This window comes from Lagenorhynchus albirostris, chromosome 20 (assembly GCF_949774975.1).
Source record: "Lagenorhynchus albirostris chromosome 20, mLagAlb1.1, whole genome shotgun sequence".
Lineage (NCBI taxonomy): Eukaryota > Metazoa > Chordata > Mammalia > Artiodactyla > Delphinidae > Lagenorhynchus > Lagenorhynchus albirostris.
The window spans coordinates 12,186,378-12,205,676 of record NC_083114.1 but is presented as its reverse complement, the minus strand read 5'-3'; the positions used below and the strand labels follow the sequence as shown (position 1 = coordinate 12,205,676).

The 19,299-nt window shown below is 47.1% G+C and overlaps 1 protein-coding gene across 1 annotated transcript in view; it reads left to right on the top strand.

The window, feature by feature from the left end:
* RAP1GAP2 (RAP1 GTPase activating protein 2) overlaps window positions 1-5,968 on the top strand; it is a 143,665-nt gene extending 137,697 nt beyond the window's left edge. The window contains exons 22-24 of the mRNA XM_060133818.1: window positions 231-307; window positions 701-739; window positions 1,628-5,968. Coding sequence (XP_059989801.1) covers window positions 231-307; window positions 701-709 — 86 coding nt within the window. The 3' untranslated portion in view covers window positions 710-739; window positions 1,628-5,968. The remainder of the gene's footprint in view (window positions 1-230; window positions 308-700; window positions 740-1,627) is intronic.
* The last annotated feature ends 13,331 nt before the right edge of the window (window positions 5,969-19,299 follow it).

Here is a 19,299-nt window from a genome sequence, read left to right as displayed (position 1 = left end):
GTTTAATTGTAAGCTTATATAATTTAAAAAAAATAACTCTGTGTAACAACCAGCTCACAACATTTCTGAAAATTTGCGAGTTGGCTCTTGTGAATCGGTGCAGGTCAGCTAAAGTGCCTAGTGGAGAGGAGGCCCCCCCTTCTCCTGGCCTCCGTATCCAGCGCCCGCCCTGGAGCCCCAGTGACCTCTGCAGCCCCACCTCCTCTCAAGGGCTTCCTTCTTTTTCCTAGATGTCAAAAGCAGAAACTCCCCGAGGTCAAACCTGAAATTCCGCTTTGATAAGCTCAGCCATGCCAGCTCCAGTGCGGTGAGGATCTAGGGGTGTGAGGGTAGCAGGGGGAGCCTCCCACCTCCCACGTTCCAGCCTTGGCCATCCTTCCTGGGGGTGGGGGAAGAGGGCGCCTCACACCTCACATGGGGGGAGGTGGGGAGAAGCCCTGGTCAGATCTGGGGGTGCCGTTGGTTCCCGCACGGTGCAGGCATCAGCCTGGGGCTCGCCAGCCACCTTGGCCATGCTTCCTGTGTTAGAGCCACACCCTTGGACACAGGCAGGTTCCAGTTGGGAACTGTTGCTCCTGGGGTCTCATGTCCCTTCCTGGGCTCTCCAGAGAGCTGAGCACTGAATATACAGAAGCTGTAGTTGGTGGGGATTATGTTATCTAGTTATTTAAAACTCTCATACGGATTTTTCTTGAAACAGGGTCACTAATGTGAAAGAGGAGTCCTTCGCTTGTCAAAGGTGGGTCAGGTGTTAGTCCTCCTGTGGCCACAAGGGAGAGTGTGTTACTGAGATCGGGGCACTTGTGGCCTGATAATGTGAGAATGGCCAGAGAGATCCTGACCGCCGGGTGGGCTAGTCACCTCTTCCCTGGAGCCTCTGTGATGGGGCCCAGCTCTAGATGGGGAAGAGGGCAGATGGTCTCGGGTGCCGATGGGAAGGTTTGCCTGATAGGATTGGGCCAGACTCGCTGAGTGGGTCTCCCTTCCCCACAGGAGCTTGTTCCAGCAGGCAGAGGGCCGCAGCCCAGAGCCCTCCTTCCTCACTTGGCCCCCTTGCCTCCCTGTTACGGCAGCCTTTCCCTCCTTGTGTCTTTGGCCAGGGCTCTGGGCTGAGATGTGTCCTCCTTGTGCGTCCAGAGGTGCTCTGGTCCCCTAAATATTGTGCGGGATGAGCCCAGGGAGGACCCTGCTCCCAGCCCCCAGCCAGGGATGCATGAGGTTTACAGCAGAGCAGGGCATGGGTCCAGCACTCCACCACCAAGGCCTGGCCTCCTGCTAGGGCAGTTACTAGAGACCCTTCTGACTTCCCAGCCCTCTCCCTGCCATGGGGCTCCCAGGGGTGTGAGTCACATTTGGAACCAAGGGGAGGGGCACAGCTGAGCCCACATTATGTAACCCTGATCTATGTAAATGGGAATGTTGACACTCACTCCGACTCCCATCATGTACTTCAGATGTCTGGTTCACCAAAGCGATGTTTCTGCCCAACTTCTCAGGCTGTGGAAAGTCTGCACCCTTGTATTGGCAGCCTCCCGTCCTAAGAATATGTAGCCGTGGGCACATATGTCTCCTCTCTCCCTTCACCTACTATTTGGTCATCGTCTCCCTTCTCCTTGTTTTTTTCCAGGGAAGCCCGATTCTGTCTTGGAGAAGGCTCCTATTCCAGCAGTTTGGGGGTGCCGTCCACTACTCTGAGCGTCACAGGCCTGCATCTCCACTGGCCACCTGCCCACCAGACCAGCTGTCTGTCCCAGTGTCCTGACCTGGCCACAGTCCTGCCCATCCCTGCCAGTGCCTCCCCCTGTCTGGACAAGGCCTCTTTCCTCCAGGCCCCCCTGCTCCTGACCGCCTGATGTGATGTGTGTCTGGGTCATTTGTCATCTTGTTTTGTCTGCAGGGGAGCGAGTTGGGCAAGGGGGGATCTGGGTACCAGTCAGAGTCCAGAGAAGTATAGAGAGTGGTGAGGTGGGCAGCAGAGGCTGACAGCAGGTTGCTGCGCCCAGGCAGGGGCAGCACCATGTCCTGGACATGGCAGGGAGGGGGCTGTAGCCACAGCAAATGCATTTAGTGGTGGTGGAGGGACCATTTTTCCAGGAACCCAGATTTGTAGCCATCCTCGAAGGTGTCCTGCTAGAAGTCGGTTCTGCCGCTCCCACACGCCTGGAGCTCCCAAACATCTCTTTCCTTCTGTGCTGGGAGTTTCTTATCCATCTGCTGACGTCAGGCCCAGGTTGCCTCTGTCCCTGCTGCCTGTGTATCTTGAGCCACGAGGCCGGTTGAAGCTGAGACCCGGCTGCGGGTAAGCGGGAGCGGGCGCCGGGTTCTTCCTGGACGTCCTCATTTCCCACAGGCTCCTGATGTGGTGGCGGTGGGAGAAGCCATCAGTCTTTCCCCTCTGAGCAGACGCTTCTCCCTTGAAGGGGTGGGCAATGGGAGTGGGAAGGCATTCAGGGAGAGCCAGCAGCAGGTCCTGGGCACTTGGCCGAGGAAAACCTCAGGGCCCAGGCCTAGGCCGGGATCCAAGTCTCTGCTGGTGGTGGAGGTTCGTGGGAGATGTAGAGAGTTACTTCAGCCCACCCACTTAGGTGGGAGCCCGAGAGAGGGGTAGGTGGGCCCCCTAAGAAACAGACCTGAGAAGTGGCCTTTACCCTCTCTTTGCTAATGGGGGTGCTCTGGGCAGGATCTGAAATGTGAGGGGCAACTGGTCAGGTTGGTTGGTGCTCTGGGGGGGCTTCTCTCCAGCTACCAAGCCTTTTGGTCCTGGCAGGGCTCAATCCCTCCACCCCCCACCCCTAAGTCGTCCTCTTCCCCTCTCCAGCCACAGGGAGTCCGTAGGCGTTTGTCTCATCGGTGGGATTCCTGCAACTTGGGTCCCGGCTGGGTGCAGTTCAGACACTGCCTGTCACCTGCACCCCCAGCCAGAGCCACCTTTGCTGGGCTGAGCCAGCTTGCTCTCTGAGAAGCGGCCCCTCCTCCCTTCTCACCCATCTGAGTCTGCAGTGCGGCAGGTCATTTCTGCTGACTGGCCGTGGTGGGGTTTAAGGCAAGGTATCCTCCAAATTAAACAGAGTCTGAAGAGCAGACCCTTGCGGTGCTACAGCTCCAAGCGTGTATGGGGCCTTAGTGACTCGGGGCTGCCAGGGTGACACAGGCTGGGCACCTGCTTTACTGAGCAGAGGACGAGGATTTCCAACCAAATGCTTTATTTGCATTGGGATCTGGGCCTATTCCCAAGGCAAGACATAGAAATGTTACGCTTGTTTTTGACTGATGTGACCATTTCCCTGTTGTTTTTGCTTTTAGAGCAAAACCTTGATCCTCATCCCCGACTCACGTGGACTTTGTGGGATCCTATTTACAGGCTGGGTGGACCTCTTCCCTCATGCTAGAAATGTGTTTGCTTAAAGTACTAGTCCGGTAAGATTTATTCTAGTTAGAAGGTCAACAAATGTCTGTTTAGCTTTTATTAAAAATCCCTGTAGCGGCACCACTGCTAGGCCTGCAGATTCTGGAGGCGTTCTGTTGGCTGGGTTTCTGAAGGAACTTGAAAGGTCAAACTGCATTTCTTTAAAAACTGTTCCAGGTTCTGGCTCGCTTCTCTGGGTAGCTGGTATTTACAGCTGCCTGGTGGTTGTGCTGTGCTGTGTTTGTCGTGGTCTGGGGGTCCTCTGGGGTTTTTAGGTTGTCTCCATTCTGTCCGACTTGAGAACCTTACAGCCACCTTCCCCCACTGCCCTGGCTGCTCTCCCTGCAGGCCCCACCTCTTGGGAGGGCTTTGCCCCCTGCCTCTGAGCCAGTGGCCAGGATGGCTGGGTGTGTCCAGAGAAGCTGAGAGGCGCAGGTTGGGCCCCCTAAGAAACAGACCTGAGAAGTGGCCTCGACCCTCTGTTTGCTAATGGGGATGCTCTGGGCAGGATCTGAAATGTCCCTCCCTCTGGGTCCTGCCTCACCACATCTAGAAAGTTCATTCTGGTCATTTTGGCTTCCAGACCAGCCCCCGTGAAGTCCCAGGGCTGAGAGGCAGGGGGAGAACAAGGACAGGCCGGTCTCCCTTTGCCCCTCTGGACCATGGGACAGGCAGCTTGGGTTCCCGGAGGCTGCTTTTCCATCCCCCTCTTGCATCTGCTTTGCTCCAAAATGTCTTTCCTTTTATTGCCCCATCCAGTCTTGGGGCTCCAGGGTTGCTCAGGCCTCATCAGACCTTGTGACTAGACTCATCCGGATGGCGCTCTTGCTGGTATTTGAGGTGTCTCCTCATAGGAGAAGTGTTTCCCGGACGTAGCTCTGGCTCTGGGACCTCCCTGACTCACGGAAGAAACTATACTTTTCAGGCTCTGTCGGGCATCCGTGTGCCTCTGCTGAGTTGATGCTTAAAAACAGATGCAGAAAGAGCTAGAGGGAGAAGGTCTCAGCGAGAGTTTCTGTCTATGCTAATGAAGGGAAATGGTGTTTGCGGCAAAATATTCTGTGGTCCAGCCTTGTCAGCTTCATCTCCATGTCCAAGCCTTCCGGGCCCCTTCTCAGCCTCTAATCCAACCGTGTCACCTTCCAGATGGGAAACTTCAGCTCCAGTGAAGGGAAAACAACTTGCTTGAGGTCACGTAGCCAGCTGGTGACAAAGCTGGGACGAGAACCCACAAGCAGGGCCCTTTCTTGGGCACCACCTATGGGGTTGGTGGGACAAGTGACTGCATTGACTGCATTTGGAGAAAGCCAGTGAGCGGGCGCCTCGGCACTGGCCGTGAGGTGTCAGCAGCCAACGGTGCTGGTGGGCCTCAGTCTCTGTTCTTTTCATCAGGAGGGATGTTCCCTGGGATTTTTTTAGGGAGAGCCATGCGGTTTTGGCTGTGGCTTGGGCAAAGAAAACAAAGAGGAAAAGAGATTCCCAGGGACTGTTCCTCAGTGACATCGGTTCTTCAACCCTTGTCTGTAATGGGAGTGGAGACCAGGGGAGAGATGCAGTTAACCAAACCTCGCTTTCCCCTTTTTAAGTTCAGGAGAAAAGTGGTCAAAGAAAAAACTCTTTGACTCTCCCTGATCCTTAAACAAATGTGGTCAGTAAAAACCTAGGCTCAAGGGCCGAGAGCCGGTTTCATGTTCCTACCCTAACTGTTTAAGGTGCCAACTCAAACACTACCTTCATTCAATTCTGAGTCAACAGAGACAGGTCTGTTGCGGGGGAATGATCAGGGTTCAAGTAGATCTTATGGCTACCCGTGGCCAGCAGGGACTCCACAGTTCCTCCCCCAGACACCAGGTACCCCTCTCTCAGAGGCAGGGTGAGTCAGCAGTTTGCCAGGGCTGTCCCTGCAGCCTGGGGGCCCGGCTGGGACATGTTGCTAGCCTCTGATGGCTGTTTTGCCGCCAGCTCCTTACCCACTGCCATCCCACAGCTCCCTCCTTTCAGCTTTGGGAGAAAGGAGACAGCCCCCACTAAGGCCAAGGACAGAAGAGCCCTGCCTGGTGAGAGACTCCTGGGGGCAGGGGCACTGTCCTGGGCCTTATCAGCCCCAGGGGGAGGCTGTCTGGCTGGAAGACTGGAATTTAAATGCCATCGTTTCTGCTTTTGCGACATTTCTGCTTGGAAGTGTCTATCGCCCCTTGCCGCTCCTTGGCATGCGTGTCAGCTCTCCCCTGCCCCGGGCATTGTCTTTCCACGCTCCAGCCTGGGTAGTGCTGTTGTTTAAGTGTGAAGAGATTCCTCTGTGTGCTAGAACCCGCGAAGTGTAGCTTGGAAATGATGATCCGTGTGATGATGACTTTTCTGTCTTTCCTCTTCGAGAGGAGGTGATTCATAGACCCCCCCCGACTGCGTATGTAATGTAAATAGTGTACATTTAATTTATTGCTATGGTAGCACATTGTATTTGTTAATGTATAAAACAAATTCTAAAAGGTTGACAAATGTATATTTTGTTGCTTAAATGTGTCTTTGCAGAAATTGACAATAAATAGGATATTTTGTGTCCATCAGAGTTCAGACTTCTTTGCTTGGGATCCCAGGCCTGAGCATCGCCTTTCAGGTCACCAGAGGTTGAGTCCATTTTCCCATGGGCTGCATCTGGCCTGTAGATGTGTTTATCAAGAATCCTCCCCACTCTGACCACCCACCCCCCGCCCCCGCAGTCTTCATCCTCGATATCCAATGAAGTTGCTCTTGCCTCACCCTTGATAGCTAACCAAGTTCCTGTCAGTGATTTTCCATCCAATTCCTCACCCTGCCATGGGCTAGAAATCCCCATTTGTCCCTGTTGTATTTGGAGTTGAGTTCAATCTCTCTCCTCTCTCACAGTAACCTCAAATAAAGTCTTCCTTGCCTTTTGAACTCTGGGGCAATTTTTCTTCGACAGGTAGCTAAACTGCTCCCCTGCCCCAGCCCCTCTTTATTGTCTATACGTCCACACCAGTGTTGGATGGGGGAAGAGGGAGGCAGAAGACAGGAATAAGACATTTATTAGGCAAAAGGCCTGTGAAAAAAAATGGGGAGGGAGCTGAAGAAAGCTGAAGAGCTGTCAGACTGCGATGCAGTTCTGACCCCGAGTAAAGGGGAGATGGGAGGAAGCAAGGTGGGGTGGAGGCATCTTTTGATGTCAGTTCATTTCTAAGAAAATTCTAAGCAAGATGATTGCGGAGGCCCCTAGCCAAAGTCACTCCCCAGAGGAGTCCTGCGTATCACAAGAATGAGTCTAAAATCACTACCTCTGCCACACCCAGGCACTGGGTGGGAGGAAGCCTGTGGGAAGTCTGGCTTTGGTGCCAACCATGGAACACAGCGATGGCTCTCAGAATGCAGCAGCTGGGACCGTTGGTCAGTGATGCCCCCTGCAGCTGGAGACTGGAGAGGCACGTTCTTGTGGTCACCATATAAACTCGCCCCAGTTTTGGCTGGTTACAATTTCCCCTTATTTGTGGATAGGGCCGCCTTAGCACAGGGGGTGGTTATAGCCTCCTTTCTCTTGGTTCTCTCTGCCTCTGTGTCTGATATAAATCCTCCGTTGGTTCCTTGTGCTTGGCAGGCATTCAAATGCTGCTGTTTTGTCATAAAGCCCAGGATGAGAGAAATCTACATGCAGCCTTTGCTTAATGGTGTAAGAATTTCAAGCTCTGCTACCTCCTTGGTGTCCACTCGACTCTCAGCTTGGTCCCTTAGCCTCACCACCCACACAGGTACCAGTGTCTGCTGCTCTGTGCCGTATCCTAGCACTCTTTCTCTTCACTCAGCATTACCTTCTCCTTTCTCCAAACCCTAGCAGGGATAGGTGGTCTTGGCCATGTTAAGACAATCACCGTGCTTTGACTCATTGGAGGATATGTTTGTAGGACCCTCAATCTTGTAGGAATAGAGAGGGACAAGCCAAATGCTCTCCTTCTTTCATGGAGCCAGCCCCCCCCCACCGCCTTATAGCGCCTGGGGAATGAAGTGGGGTGTTGGTTTTATTGCTGGTTCTAATGAAATGGTACCTCTCTGCAAGCCTGGAGGGGCTCCATGGCTGGCTCCAGCAATCCAATGGTTCTCTGAATTTGCAGTGTGGACTTGGTGGGTCACTGTTATGGCTGATTCAAGCATCTGCCCTCAAACATTTAATGGTACCCCTGTGCTGCCGTGGCAGACACTGTTTATGGGAACCAGAGTGAAGTTCCAGAGAGAAACTCTGAGACGTAGTTATGACACCTAAGGGCAGTGATCCTCCACAGGGTACCCCCAGTCTCCATTTCTTCAGGCAGAGATAATACCTGTTGGGAGGATCAGGGTGTGGAAAAACCTTGTAGAAGCTCATCCCCACTTCAGACCAGCTCCCTCTACTCTCAGAACAGAAAATTGGTCTCATCTGGGGATGGCTTCTTAAGCATTTTTGCTTTAGGGTTCATAAAAATCATCTGGAGAGATTGTTAAGATGCAGATTTCAGGCACCATTCCAGAGGTTAGAATTCGATTGGGCTGGGTGGGTCCCAGGAATCTGCATTTTTAATAAGCACATGAAGAATTCTGATGCAGTCTTTCACTTTGGGAACCGCTGATCCAGTCTGTAGTCTCTATATATGTCCCTCTCCTATTACAGTAGTCTCAAGCCCAGTGAGAAAGGGATAGGGAACAGTGAAGGTGTGAGGGGTTTGAGAGGTGCCAGTCCCCCACCTAAGGGGATTGTCATTATCACAAATGTGGGAGAAATGTCTGTCCCAGCAAGACACAAACTCTTACAGGAAAATAAAAGGGAATCACTAGAGAGAACAGAATAGAGAAAGAGAAATAAAACATGAAACTTGTAAGGAATAGCTTAAGATGAAAATGCATCATGGCTGCATGAATGACCAGGGCACCTTGTAATAAGAAACACTGGGAGAAAAGATGAGGTCACGCATGAAGCAGAGAGAAGGAATTTGTTGAAAAGAAAAAAAAAAATCAGATCCTAAGAATTAAAAATTAAAATACAGCTAGAGCCTCTTTCTCCAATCCAATACACATTATCAGATGAGAGATGTGATGTGAGACTTCAGAAACCCACTAGCAATCTAGGAACAAAACAGCTGCTGGAAAGGGCTGAAGGCAGCACCCCTGGGTGACGTGTTCCCGGTCACTAAGGATGTTAGAGGCAAAGTAATCTAGTAACTTCAGTAGGTAAACAAAAGGATGTGGTTGATGAATAGACTCCATCAAGGGGGATAATAACATGAAACAGCCCATATGAAAGAACAAGCAGAAACAAGCTGCCACATAAATGGCTCCACACGAAGACATACGAATGATTAGACAGACATAAGTGAGACTGTGTTACAGAAAAATGCAGACACTTTATGAGACAGACTGTGGAAAACGTGCTTGAATTGTTAGATCAGATGAATTTTACGAATCACCTAAAAGACTTTATATTAACATTTTTTAAAAATATAAGAGTAACAGGGAAGTCTTCATAGCCTTGCTCTAAAATATCGGTAGGTTTTACAAGAACTTATCACTAATAAGGAATCTGAGGAAAAATCCAGGGAAAATAGACAACAAAGCCCAGATGAAATCCAGCTATGCCACTTAGTATAATAGTGAATGTAACGGAAAAGGATTTTAACTTGTTTAATTATAGAATTTTCTTTTTTTCGGCTGCACCGCGTGGCTTGCGGGATCTTAGTTCCCTGACCAGGGATCTAACCCAGGCCCATGGCAATGACAGCACCAAGTCATAACCACTGGACGGCTAGGGAATTCACTAGAATTTTCTACTAAGGAAGAGAGTTTCCAAAAACTAGAAAGGATAAATTTCCAGCAGATACTAAGAACTGGAATCTATTACAAGGATTCAGCAATGATAAAATTATGATCTAAGATTTTAATTCAGTGACTAATGAATGCTAGCCCGTGTTGACTAGGAAGACTCTGTGGAGCGTGAAGCCAGTTCAAACTAGTTTAAGCTGAACTTAAACTAGTTCAGCTTAACTAGATGGATGGTAGTTCCGAGGCACCTGCCTTTCTCCTCAGAGAGCTCTGTGTCTCTGTATGAGTTGGATATTGGCATGTCCTCATGGAGGGCCGTCTTTCTGTTTGATGAACACACTGATCACAAAGCATTTCTGTCGTGTTAGCGCTATCTGTGGAAGGAGGAGGACTCAGCCTCCGGCATTTCACCTCAGAGAGAGCTGTCTCCCCGTCTGAATAAGAGAGCTGGACATTTGTCTTTTCTTCACAGAGCTCTTTCTTCTGTCTGAAGAACATGGCCGGCCATTTGGGATTTCTCCTCGTAAACAGGTGTCTCCTTTCTAAGGTGGAGTGTTGGCAATCTGGCATTTCTCCTCAGACTGTGGTCTCTCTTTCTGAGGTGGAGAACCGGCCATCGGGTACTTTTTGTCACAGAGTTTTGTCTCTCTGTCTGAAAAAGGCAGATGGCCATCAGGAATTTCGCCTCCCAGTGTGCTGTGTTTGTTTGAAGAAGAAGCCTGGCTCTCCAGCACTTCACCTCCTAGAGACCGTCTCTGACTGGATGGTAGGTCAGAGTTTCCTGTTTTTCTCCTCAGAGAGCTCTCTTTCTCTGTATGAGCCGAGCGCTAGCCTTCGGGCATTTCTCCTCAGAGTGTGTTGTTTCTGTCTGAGTTGGAGACCCTGCTGTCAGGCATTTCTCATCTCAGAGCTCTTTCTCTGTCAGGAAAAGTGAACTGCTTGCCCCGAATGTCTCCTCACAGAGCGCTGTGTCTGACTGAAATGAGGTCAGAGTCCGCGCCATTCTTTTTCCAGCGCACTCTTTTTTGGTCTGAGGTAGAGCCCAGGTGGCTTGCATTTCTTTCCCTCCAGTGCTGGCTCTCTGTCGGAGGCGGAGTTCTCACCACTCAGGCTGTCTCCTCATAGAGCTCTGTCTCTCTGTTAAAAGGGGAGGGTCGACTTCCCGCGATTTCTTTGCACAGGACACCGTCTCTGTGTCGGAGGAGGAGGCCAGCGCTTTGCCGTTTCTCCTCCTAGCCAGCTGTGTCTCTGGAAAAGAGTGCCTGCTGGCCACCCAGCATTTCTCCTCATAGGGGGTTTTCTCTCTGTCTGAAAGAGGGAGCCGGCCGGCCAGCATTTCTCTTCATAGAGCGCTGCCTCTGTCTTAAAAGGAGGGCCGACACTCAGGCATATCACCTCACAGAGCACGGTTTCTCTTTCTGAAATAGAAGGCTGGCGTTTGTCATTTCTCCTCATTGTGCTCTGTAAAGCAACAATACTCCAATAAAAATTAAAAAATAAAAAAATAAAAATAAAGTGGGTCAACCCTTCGGCACTGCTCCTCATGGAGCTCTGTCACTGTGGAGGCCAAGAAGGCCTGGGCATCCGGCATAATCTCCTCAGGAAGCTCTCTCCCTCTCTCTCTTTAAAGTGGAGTGCCGGCCACCTGGCATTTCTCCTCATAGTGCGCTGTGTTTATTTCTAGGTGCTGGGCTGTCCATGGGGGCATTTCTCTTCCTGGAGGGCTGTCTTTCTGGTTCTTCTGCGTGCGCTCGGCAAGCTCTCAGGCCTCACTCGGCAAACCCTTGGAGCGTAGGCGCATGCGTCGGCTCCAGGTTCGGCTTCCGCGGTATCTGGCGCAGGCGCGGAACATGCAGGGCGGTCAGGCGGTGCTCATCGCGTCCGAGGAGCAGTCCGAGGTGTTCACGCTGCCGAAGATGAGCGCCAAGACCAAGTTCAAGCTGACGGCCCACGAGGGCTGCTGCGACGACTACGCCGAGGCCTGCCTGGCCTGCTTCACCAACCTGGGCGACGTCCTAGTTTTCCCGGCACCGGATGCTTGCAGCGCGCACAGCTTCTCCAGTGCCCGGGGCCTGCGGTGCACGACGGCCAGCAGCACCCAGTGGCCAGTGGCTTCTCCCAGCGACAGCCTCTTCTTGCACTTGCTGGTTCGTCCCCTCCAGAGTTTGCCGTGAAGTCTGAAACTGGCACCCTCTACGTGGAGGGCAAGGAGAGACCGAAGAAAGAGGCAGACCACTCCAGATTGGTAGGTGCAGGTTTAATAAGCAAGGGAACTTACTCCCGAGGTTTATCTTGGGTGGCCCCGAGAGAAGTAGATCTCTGCACCTGCCTGGCGGAACCTTAAAAGTGTATACAGGGGGCTTCCCTGGTGGCGCAGTGGTTGAGAGTCCGCCTGCCGATGCAGGGGACACGGGTTCGTGCCCCGGTCCGGGAAGATCCCACATGCCGCGGAGCGGCTGAGCCCGTGAGCCATGGCCGCTGAGCCTGCGCGTCCGGAGCCTGTGCTCCGCAACGGGAGAGGCCCGCGTATTGCAAAAAAAAAAAAAAAAAAAGTGTATACAGAGGTCCTAACTCGGTTCAGTCATGTACAGCCAGACCTCTCAGCTACACATTACTATCTCAAGGCCGTGTACCTGAGGCAGCTTCTAGCAGGGAAGGCAGCAGGAGCGGAGGGTGAGGAACCTCAGATTTCCTGGGTCCAGCTCTTGGGTCTGCCAGTGGTTAGGTCCCCTCGGTGGCCTCCTCCATCTCCCCTCTCCTGCCTCCCCCAGTGCCAGGTGGTTCATAGCCTTGTGCCTCCAGTGAAACACTTCCCTGAGAACAGAGGGTGGGTTTCCAGCAAGTTCTGCTGGTGTGGGACCATGGTGACTCCTTTTCTTTTTCCATCGAGTGACCCAAGGCCAACAGGCTCTGGGTCTCAGGCCTAGGGGGAGCCCCTTCCTCAGGCACTAGATCTCTGCCCCAGGGGTGGTGGCTGCTTACTTCTGCTATTCCTGTATTCTTCAGCGTTCTCTTCACTTCCCAGCAGTCAATCCCTCATTACTCCAACCCTGTTATAGTTAATAATTCTTTTTGTTAAACTTTCCTTATTCAGGCTACTATGTGGTTTCTCTCTCCTGATTGGGCCCAGATGGATAGACCAGGTTTCTTATTTTCTCTGCTAAAAACCTTTCCATAGCACACAGGCCCACATCACTCTCATTAAAGAGTCAGTCCAGGGCCAGTATTTAGTTCTATTCAGAGTCCCATGAGGGAGAATCTGATTGGCCCAAGAAGGTCAGGTGATAACCTCCTAGTCCAATCAGCTAAAGCCAGGGGATTGGGGCATGTGGCCACCACAAAGAGCAGTTAAAGGGTCGTTGGGACCTGGGCAGGTTCCCAGCAGGTGTCTACTACAGAACCCTGTTTATTAAAGGTAAATGAGTGTATGGAAACCTGGGACATGCTGATAACCTAAAAATACCTGGCCATTTAATGAATGTGGAAAAATTAATAATGATGCTGGAGAAATATTGATACTCTACATGTTCTTACTGACCTTTTTCCTACTGACTTTAAAAAACAGCTTTATTAAGGTATAATTGACAAATAAAAATTGTAGTATATATTTAAGGTATACAACTCAATGTTTTAATATATGCGTATATTGTGAAATGATCGCCACAATCAAGCTAATTAACATTTTTGTGGCCTCACATTAGTTACCATTTCCTCCTCCGCCCCCTCCTCTTCCTCCTTCTCCCCCTGCTCTTCCACCACCTCCTCCTTCTCTTCCTTCTTCTTTCTCTCCTTCTTCTTGGTGAGAATACTTAAGATCCACTCTTAGCAAATTTCAAATACACAATACAGCACTGTTAACTATATTACTATACTGTACCTTAGATCTCCAGAAGTTATTCAAGCTTCGTACTATTTGACAAATATCACCTCATTCACTAACCCTCTCCCTACCATCTGGCAACCACCATTATATCCCTGCTTCTGTGAGTTTGAATATTTTATTTTATTGAAGTATAGTTGATTTATAATATTTTATTAGTTTCAGGTATACAACATAGTGATTCGATATTTTTGTAGATTATACTCCATATAAAGTTATTATAAAATATTGGCTATATTCCCTGTGCTGTGCAATATATCCTTGTAGCTTATTTATTTTATACGTAGTAGTTTACGCCATTTAATCCCCTACCCCTTCCCTCTCCCCACTGGTTTGTTCTCTATATCTGTGAGTCTGCTTCTTTTTGTTTCATTCATTCATTTGTTTTATTTTTTTTAGATTCTACATATAAGTGAAAACATACAGTATTTGACTTTCTTTGACTTATTCCACTAAGTGTAATACCTTGCAGGTCCATCTATGTTGTTGCAAATGACAAAATTTCATTCTTTTTTCTGGCTGAGTAATATTCCATCATATATATGTGAATATATATATGTATTTCTCATATCTTCTTTATCTATTGATCTGTTGATAAACACTTAAGTTGCTTCCATATCTTGGCTATTGCACATAATGCTGCTGTGAACATTGGGGTACATGTATCGTTTTGAATTAGTGTTTTTGTTTTCCTTGGATATACATCCAGGCATGGAATTGTTGGATCATATGTTAGTTCTATTTTTAGTTTTTTAAGGAAACTCCATAGTCTTTTCCATAATGGCTGCACCAATTTACATTCCGACCAACAGTGTGCTAGGGTTTGCTTTTCTCCACATCCTCACCAGCATTTGTTACTTGTAATCTTTTTGATGATAGCCATTCTGAGAGGTGTGAGGTGATATCTCATTGTGGTTTTTAGTTGCATCTCTCTGATAATTAGTGATGTTGAGCATCTTTTCATGTGCCTGTTGGCTATCTTCTTTGGAAAAATGTCTATTCAGGTCTTTTGCCCATTTTTTAAATGTTTTTTTTTTAAATTGAGTTGTATGAACTGTGTATATATTTTGGATATTAACCTCTTATCAGTCATATGATTTGCAAATATTTTCTCCCATTCAGTAGGTTGTCTTTTCATTTTGTCACTGGTTTCCTTTGCTGTGCAAAAGCTTTTAAGTTTAATTAGGTCCCATTTGTTTATTTTTGCTTTTGTTTCCTTTGCCTTAGGAGACAGATCCAAAAAAAATATTGCTATGATTTATGTCAAAGAGGGTTCTGCCTGTGTTTTCTTCTAGGAGTTTTATGGTTTCCGGTCTTTCATTTATGTCTTTAATCCATTTTGAGTTTATTTTTGTATTAGTTGTGAGGAAATGTTTTAATTTCATTCTTTTACATGAATTTGACTATTTTAGATTCCACATGCAAGTGAGATCATGCAGTATTTGTTTTTCTGCGTCTGGCTTATTTCTGTTAGTATAATGTCTTCCAGGTTCATCCATGTTGTTGCAAATGGCAGGACTTCCTTCTTTTTTCAAAAGCCTTAATAATATTGCATTTTATATATATACCACATTCTCTTTATCCATTCATCTGTTCATGGCCATTTATTGTGAATAATGCTGTAGTAAACATGGGAGCGCAGATATCTCTTCAATATTCCGATTTCAGTTCCTCTGGTGATATACCCAGAAATGAGATTGCTGGATCATATAGCAGTTCTATTTTTAATTTTTAAGGAGACTTCATACCATTTTCCATAATGGCTGTATCAGTTTATATTTCCAACAACTGTGGATAAAATTGGACCCTTATTTCACACCACATTAAAAATCAATTCAAGGGCTTCCGTGGTGGCGCAGTGGTTGAGTGTCTGCCTACCGATGCAGGGGACGCGGGTTCGTGCCCCGGTCTGGGAAGATCCCACATGCCGCGGAGCGGCTGGGCCCGTGAGCCATGGCCGCTGAGCCTGCGCGTCTGGAGCCTGTGCTCCACAACGGGAGAGGCCGCAACAGTGAGAGGCTCGCGTACCTAAAAAAAAAAAAAAAAAAAAAAAAAAAAAAAAAAAAAATTCAAAATGGATTAGACTTAAATGTAACACCTGAAACCTTAAAAACTAATCTAAGAAAACACAGGGAAAAGGCAACAATTATTTTGGATATGACAGTAAAAGCATAGGCAACAGAACCAAACAAGTGGGATTACATCAAACTAAAAAGCTGCACAGCAAAGGAAACAATCAACACAGCAAACAGGGAACCTATCGAATGGGTTTTGTAAGCCACGTACCTGATATGATGTAATGTCCAAAATGTATAAGGAACTTATACAACTTAATAGCAGAAACCCAAATAGCCCAGTTACAAAATGGGCAAAGGGACCTGAATAAACATTTCTCAGATGAATAGTTACAAATGGCCGATAGGTACAAGCAAAAGTGCTCAACATGACTAATCATCAGGGAAATGCAAATCAAAACCACAGTGACTTGGCACCTCCCACCTGTTAGGATGGCTCTTATCATAAAGCCAAAGGTTACAAGTGTTGGCAGGAATGTGGAGAAAGGGGAACCCTCCCACTGACTTCTAATACTACTACTCTACCCCATTATTTAAATGGTTGCATAGTATTCCATTTTATGTATGTTTGAATGATTACTTAACCAGTCTTTTGCAACTGCAAGCAGTGCTGCAAAGAATATTCTTCTACATAAGTCTTTGTGTTTACAGGCAAGTATATCTACAGGATAAATGCCTGAAGTATTATTGTAACAAGGGGAATGTGCATTTTGCATTTTGATCGGTTCTGCCAAGCTGCCCTTAACACAGCCTACATTAATTTACCACTCTACAAGAATGTATGAAAGTACCTTATTTCCCTCACTATCAATAAACTTCTATACTTTGGCCTTTCTGATAGGTGAACTATAATATTACATTATAGTTTTAATTTACATTTTTCAAAACTCATGGGTGTGATTGAGCATCTTCCCTATGTTTAGAAGGTATTTGCATTTCTTTTTCTGTGAATTGTTAATGCCCTTTGTCATTTTCTCTTGGGTTGTTGGTCTTTTTCATTCTGGTTTGATTTTTTAATATTAAGGAAATTAGTCCTTTGGCATTCATGTTGGCAGTGTTCCTTCAGTTTGTTCTCATCTTTTGGCTCCTTTTATGCTGTGCAAAGTTAAAATTTTTTAAGTTTAGTCAAATTTATCGGTTCTATCAGCTAGGAATATATTCAGCTACAGGAAATAAAAAGCCAACTAACAATGGCTTGAAAAGATGGGAGAATATTTGTTACATGTGACATGCACGGAAAAATTAGGGCATCAGTGGAAAACTGCATTGTCTAGAACTCAATGGGTTATTCTGATTCTATCGGATTTATTTTACAACTTTGTAAGTTTTAGATAACTGATAGCAAAACAAAATAATTCTAGTCTATAGACATACAAATGAATTATGCCCAGTAGAGGGATAACTCTCCTCTACTGTCCCCCTCAATGGCAAAACCAGTTTGTTTGTACATTTCAATATTCCTCATCTAAATATGTATCTGTTCTTTGGACTGTAACACCTTGGCAGTGTTAAAATCTTTAACACAAGTTCATTTTTATAATATATGAGAGCCATGATTTTACCTTACTTTGAAAATTATCTTTTAACAAATACGAAGTCTGAAGGTAGGCAGTTTAGGGGCTCAGTGATGCCATCAGGGAACCAGGGTTTCGCCATTTTTTTCTGCCTCACTATCGTTTTTTAAAAAATTAATTAATTTTATTTTTGGCTGCGTTGGGTCTTCGTTGCTGGGCGCGGGCTTTCTCTAGTTGCAGCGAGCAGGGGCTACTCTTTGTTGTGGTGCGCGGGCTTCTCATTGTGGTGTCTTCTCTTGTGGAGCACGGGCTCTAGGCGCATGGGCTTCAATAGTTGTGGCTCACAGGCTCAGTAGTTGTGGTGCACAGGCTTAGTTGCTCCGTGGCATGTGGGATCTTCCCTGACCAGGGATCGAACCCGTGTCCTCTGCATTGGCAGGCAGATTCTTAACCACTGTGCCACCAGGGAAGTCCCAGCAATCACTTTTAACTCCTTAAGCATTTAACCCCCCTGGTTGTTCCTGCCATATTGTTTGATGATATCCTTATATTGATATTTATTGATCAATTTTAGTATATTTAGTGTCTTTCTCTAAGGACAGATGGAAGTAGTTCTCTTAACCCTCCTTCCCTCTTTCAACAGTATTTTCAGTTATGTGAGCAATCAAGGTGTACTAGTCATTATAATGATATAAATTTTGCTCACTATCAAGTAGAATTTCATTTTCTTTCTTATACAGCTTTATGTTTTCCCCAGAGAGAATAGTTACCTCAGTTGTAACTTATCTACTTTCTCATATACAGTCTCATTGCGTTCTTGAAGTCCTATTGAGTTTACTTTTTTCCTGGCAAAAAGCTTTGTCTTTTTGCTCCAATTTGTCCTGGTTGCTTTCTAGGTTTACCTGTACAACCATTATACAGGGATTTCTGTTTTGCTGCTCTCCTGGGCTAAACCTGTGCTTTTCTGGATCCCATGAACTCCTTGTTCTTGATTTAACCCTTGATTTTGCTGGGGCTGGTACCTCCAGGAGCTTCTTAAGAAAGAATGGAGACAACCTTTTTGAGTCCTTTCATATCTGAAAATGTCTCTATTCTGCCTGTACACTAGATTACCATTTCGGCTGGAAATTCTGGATTGTAAATATTTATTTCCACAGAAATTTGAAGGCATTACTCCACTGTCTTCTAGCAATCAGAATAACCATTCTGATTCTTGAGCTTTTACAGTTGGTTATATTTCTTTTCTTGAAGAGTTTATGATCTTCATATACAATTGATGTGAAATTTCTTTTTTTTTTTTTGGCTGTGCCATGTGGCACATGGGAACTTAGTTCCCCGACTAGGGATCGAACCTGTGCCCCCTGCATTGGGATCATGGAGTCTTATCCACTGCGCCAGCAGGGAAGTCCCCTACACTATCCTCTTATTGTTATTAATAGTTTCAATTGATTCTTTTTATGTTTCCGAGTATACATTTATCTCCATATAACAAAAATTTTGTCTCCCCTTTTCTGGTGAATGGGATCTTCTTTTCCTCCACAACATCTTTTAAGTCTTTGACGCTAGAATATAGGAAAGCCATAGCCTTCTTTCATTTCTTTCCCTCTTTCTTTCTGTATACCCGTACATAACACATTCTGCACACAAATATATCTTTCTTCCAAATACCTTACTGAATTCTTTAGTTTTTAGTGGATTTTTCAGGTTTTTCAGCTATAAATCATTTTACCTGACATACTGATAGTTTCTTACTTTTTTCTTTCCAGTTAACTGACCTGCCCCCTCTAAAGTCTTATAGCTTGGTCAGGCTCTCCAAAACTTTAAATGAAATTGATGAGAGTAGGGGTATTAATATCCGTCTCGACTTTAACAGGAATTCTTCTGGTGTATCACACAGTTTGAGATTCATTGTGGTCTTCCGAGTCTTTATTGAATTAAGGTTTCTTTGAATACCTAGTTTACTGAGAATTTTTTTGTTTTTAAACTCAGTAATCGATGTTAAATTTATCAGTGCCTTTGTTCGTTTAACGAACTGACTGTTGTCATTGCGCATTGTTTAAAAAAAATGTAATCCTGGACTTAATCTGCTCGTATTTTATTTAGAAATTTTGCATCAAATGCCTTCACAAAGGAGACAGCCCGGGCAGTGGGAGCGGGCGCCTGGTGCTCGTGGGAAAGAATTACTTAGTTTTAAGGAAGAATAAGAGGGTCCGGGACTGTTTGCTCTCCAGTGGACCGGGAGGGTCAACAGGGACGTCCTTTCTTCTGAGCTTGGGGAACACTACGAAGGTAGGAAGCAGATTTTAAGTTTCTAATAATGACGCTGAGATTTCTGCCAGACCGCCACTGGATGGCGCGCGCAACCAGCGGAACCAGCGGGCGTCGCTCCGCGGCGTTTGGGGAAGAATAATTAGAGCGCTCCTCCGAGCTTTTCATTAGCTAGTTCTGCAGGAGTCCCGCCTTTCCGGTCTCCTCATTGGCTGTCGGCCCAGGAGGGGTGTGCGTCTTTGGTCAGCCCCTCCCGGGGTCTTGAAAGGGGTGAAGGGCCGACCGAGAGGTCCGGATTTACAAGGACCTATCAACCAGGGCCTCCCGTTGGTCAATCAAACAGGAGGCCCTCCCCCG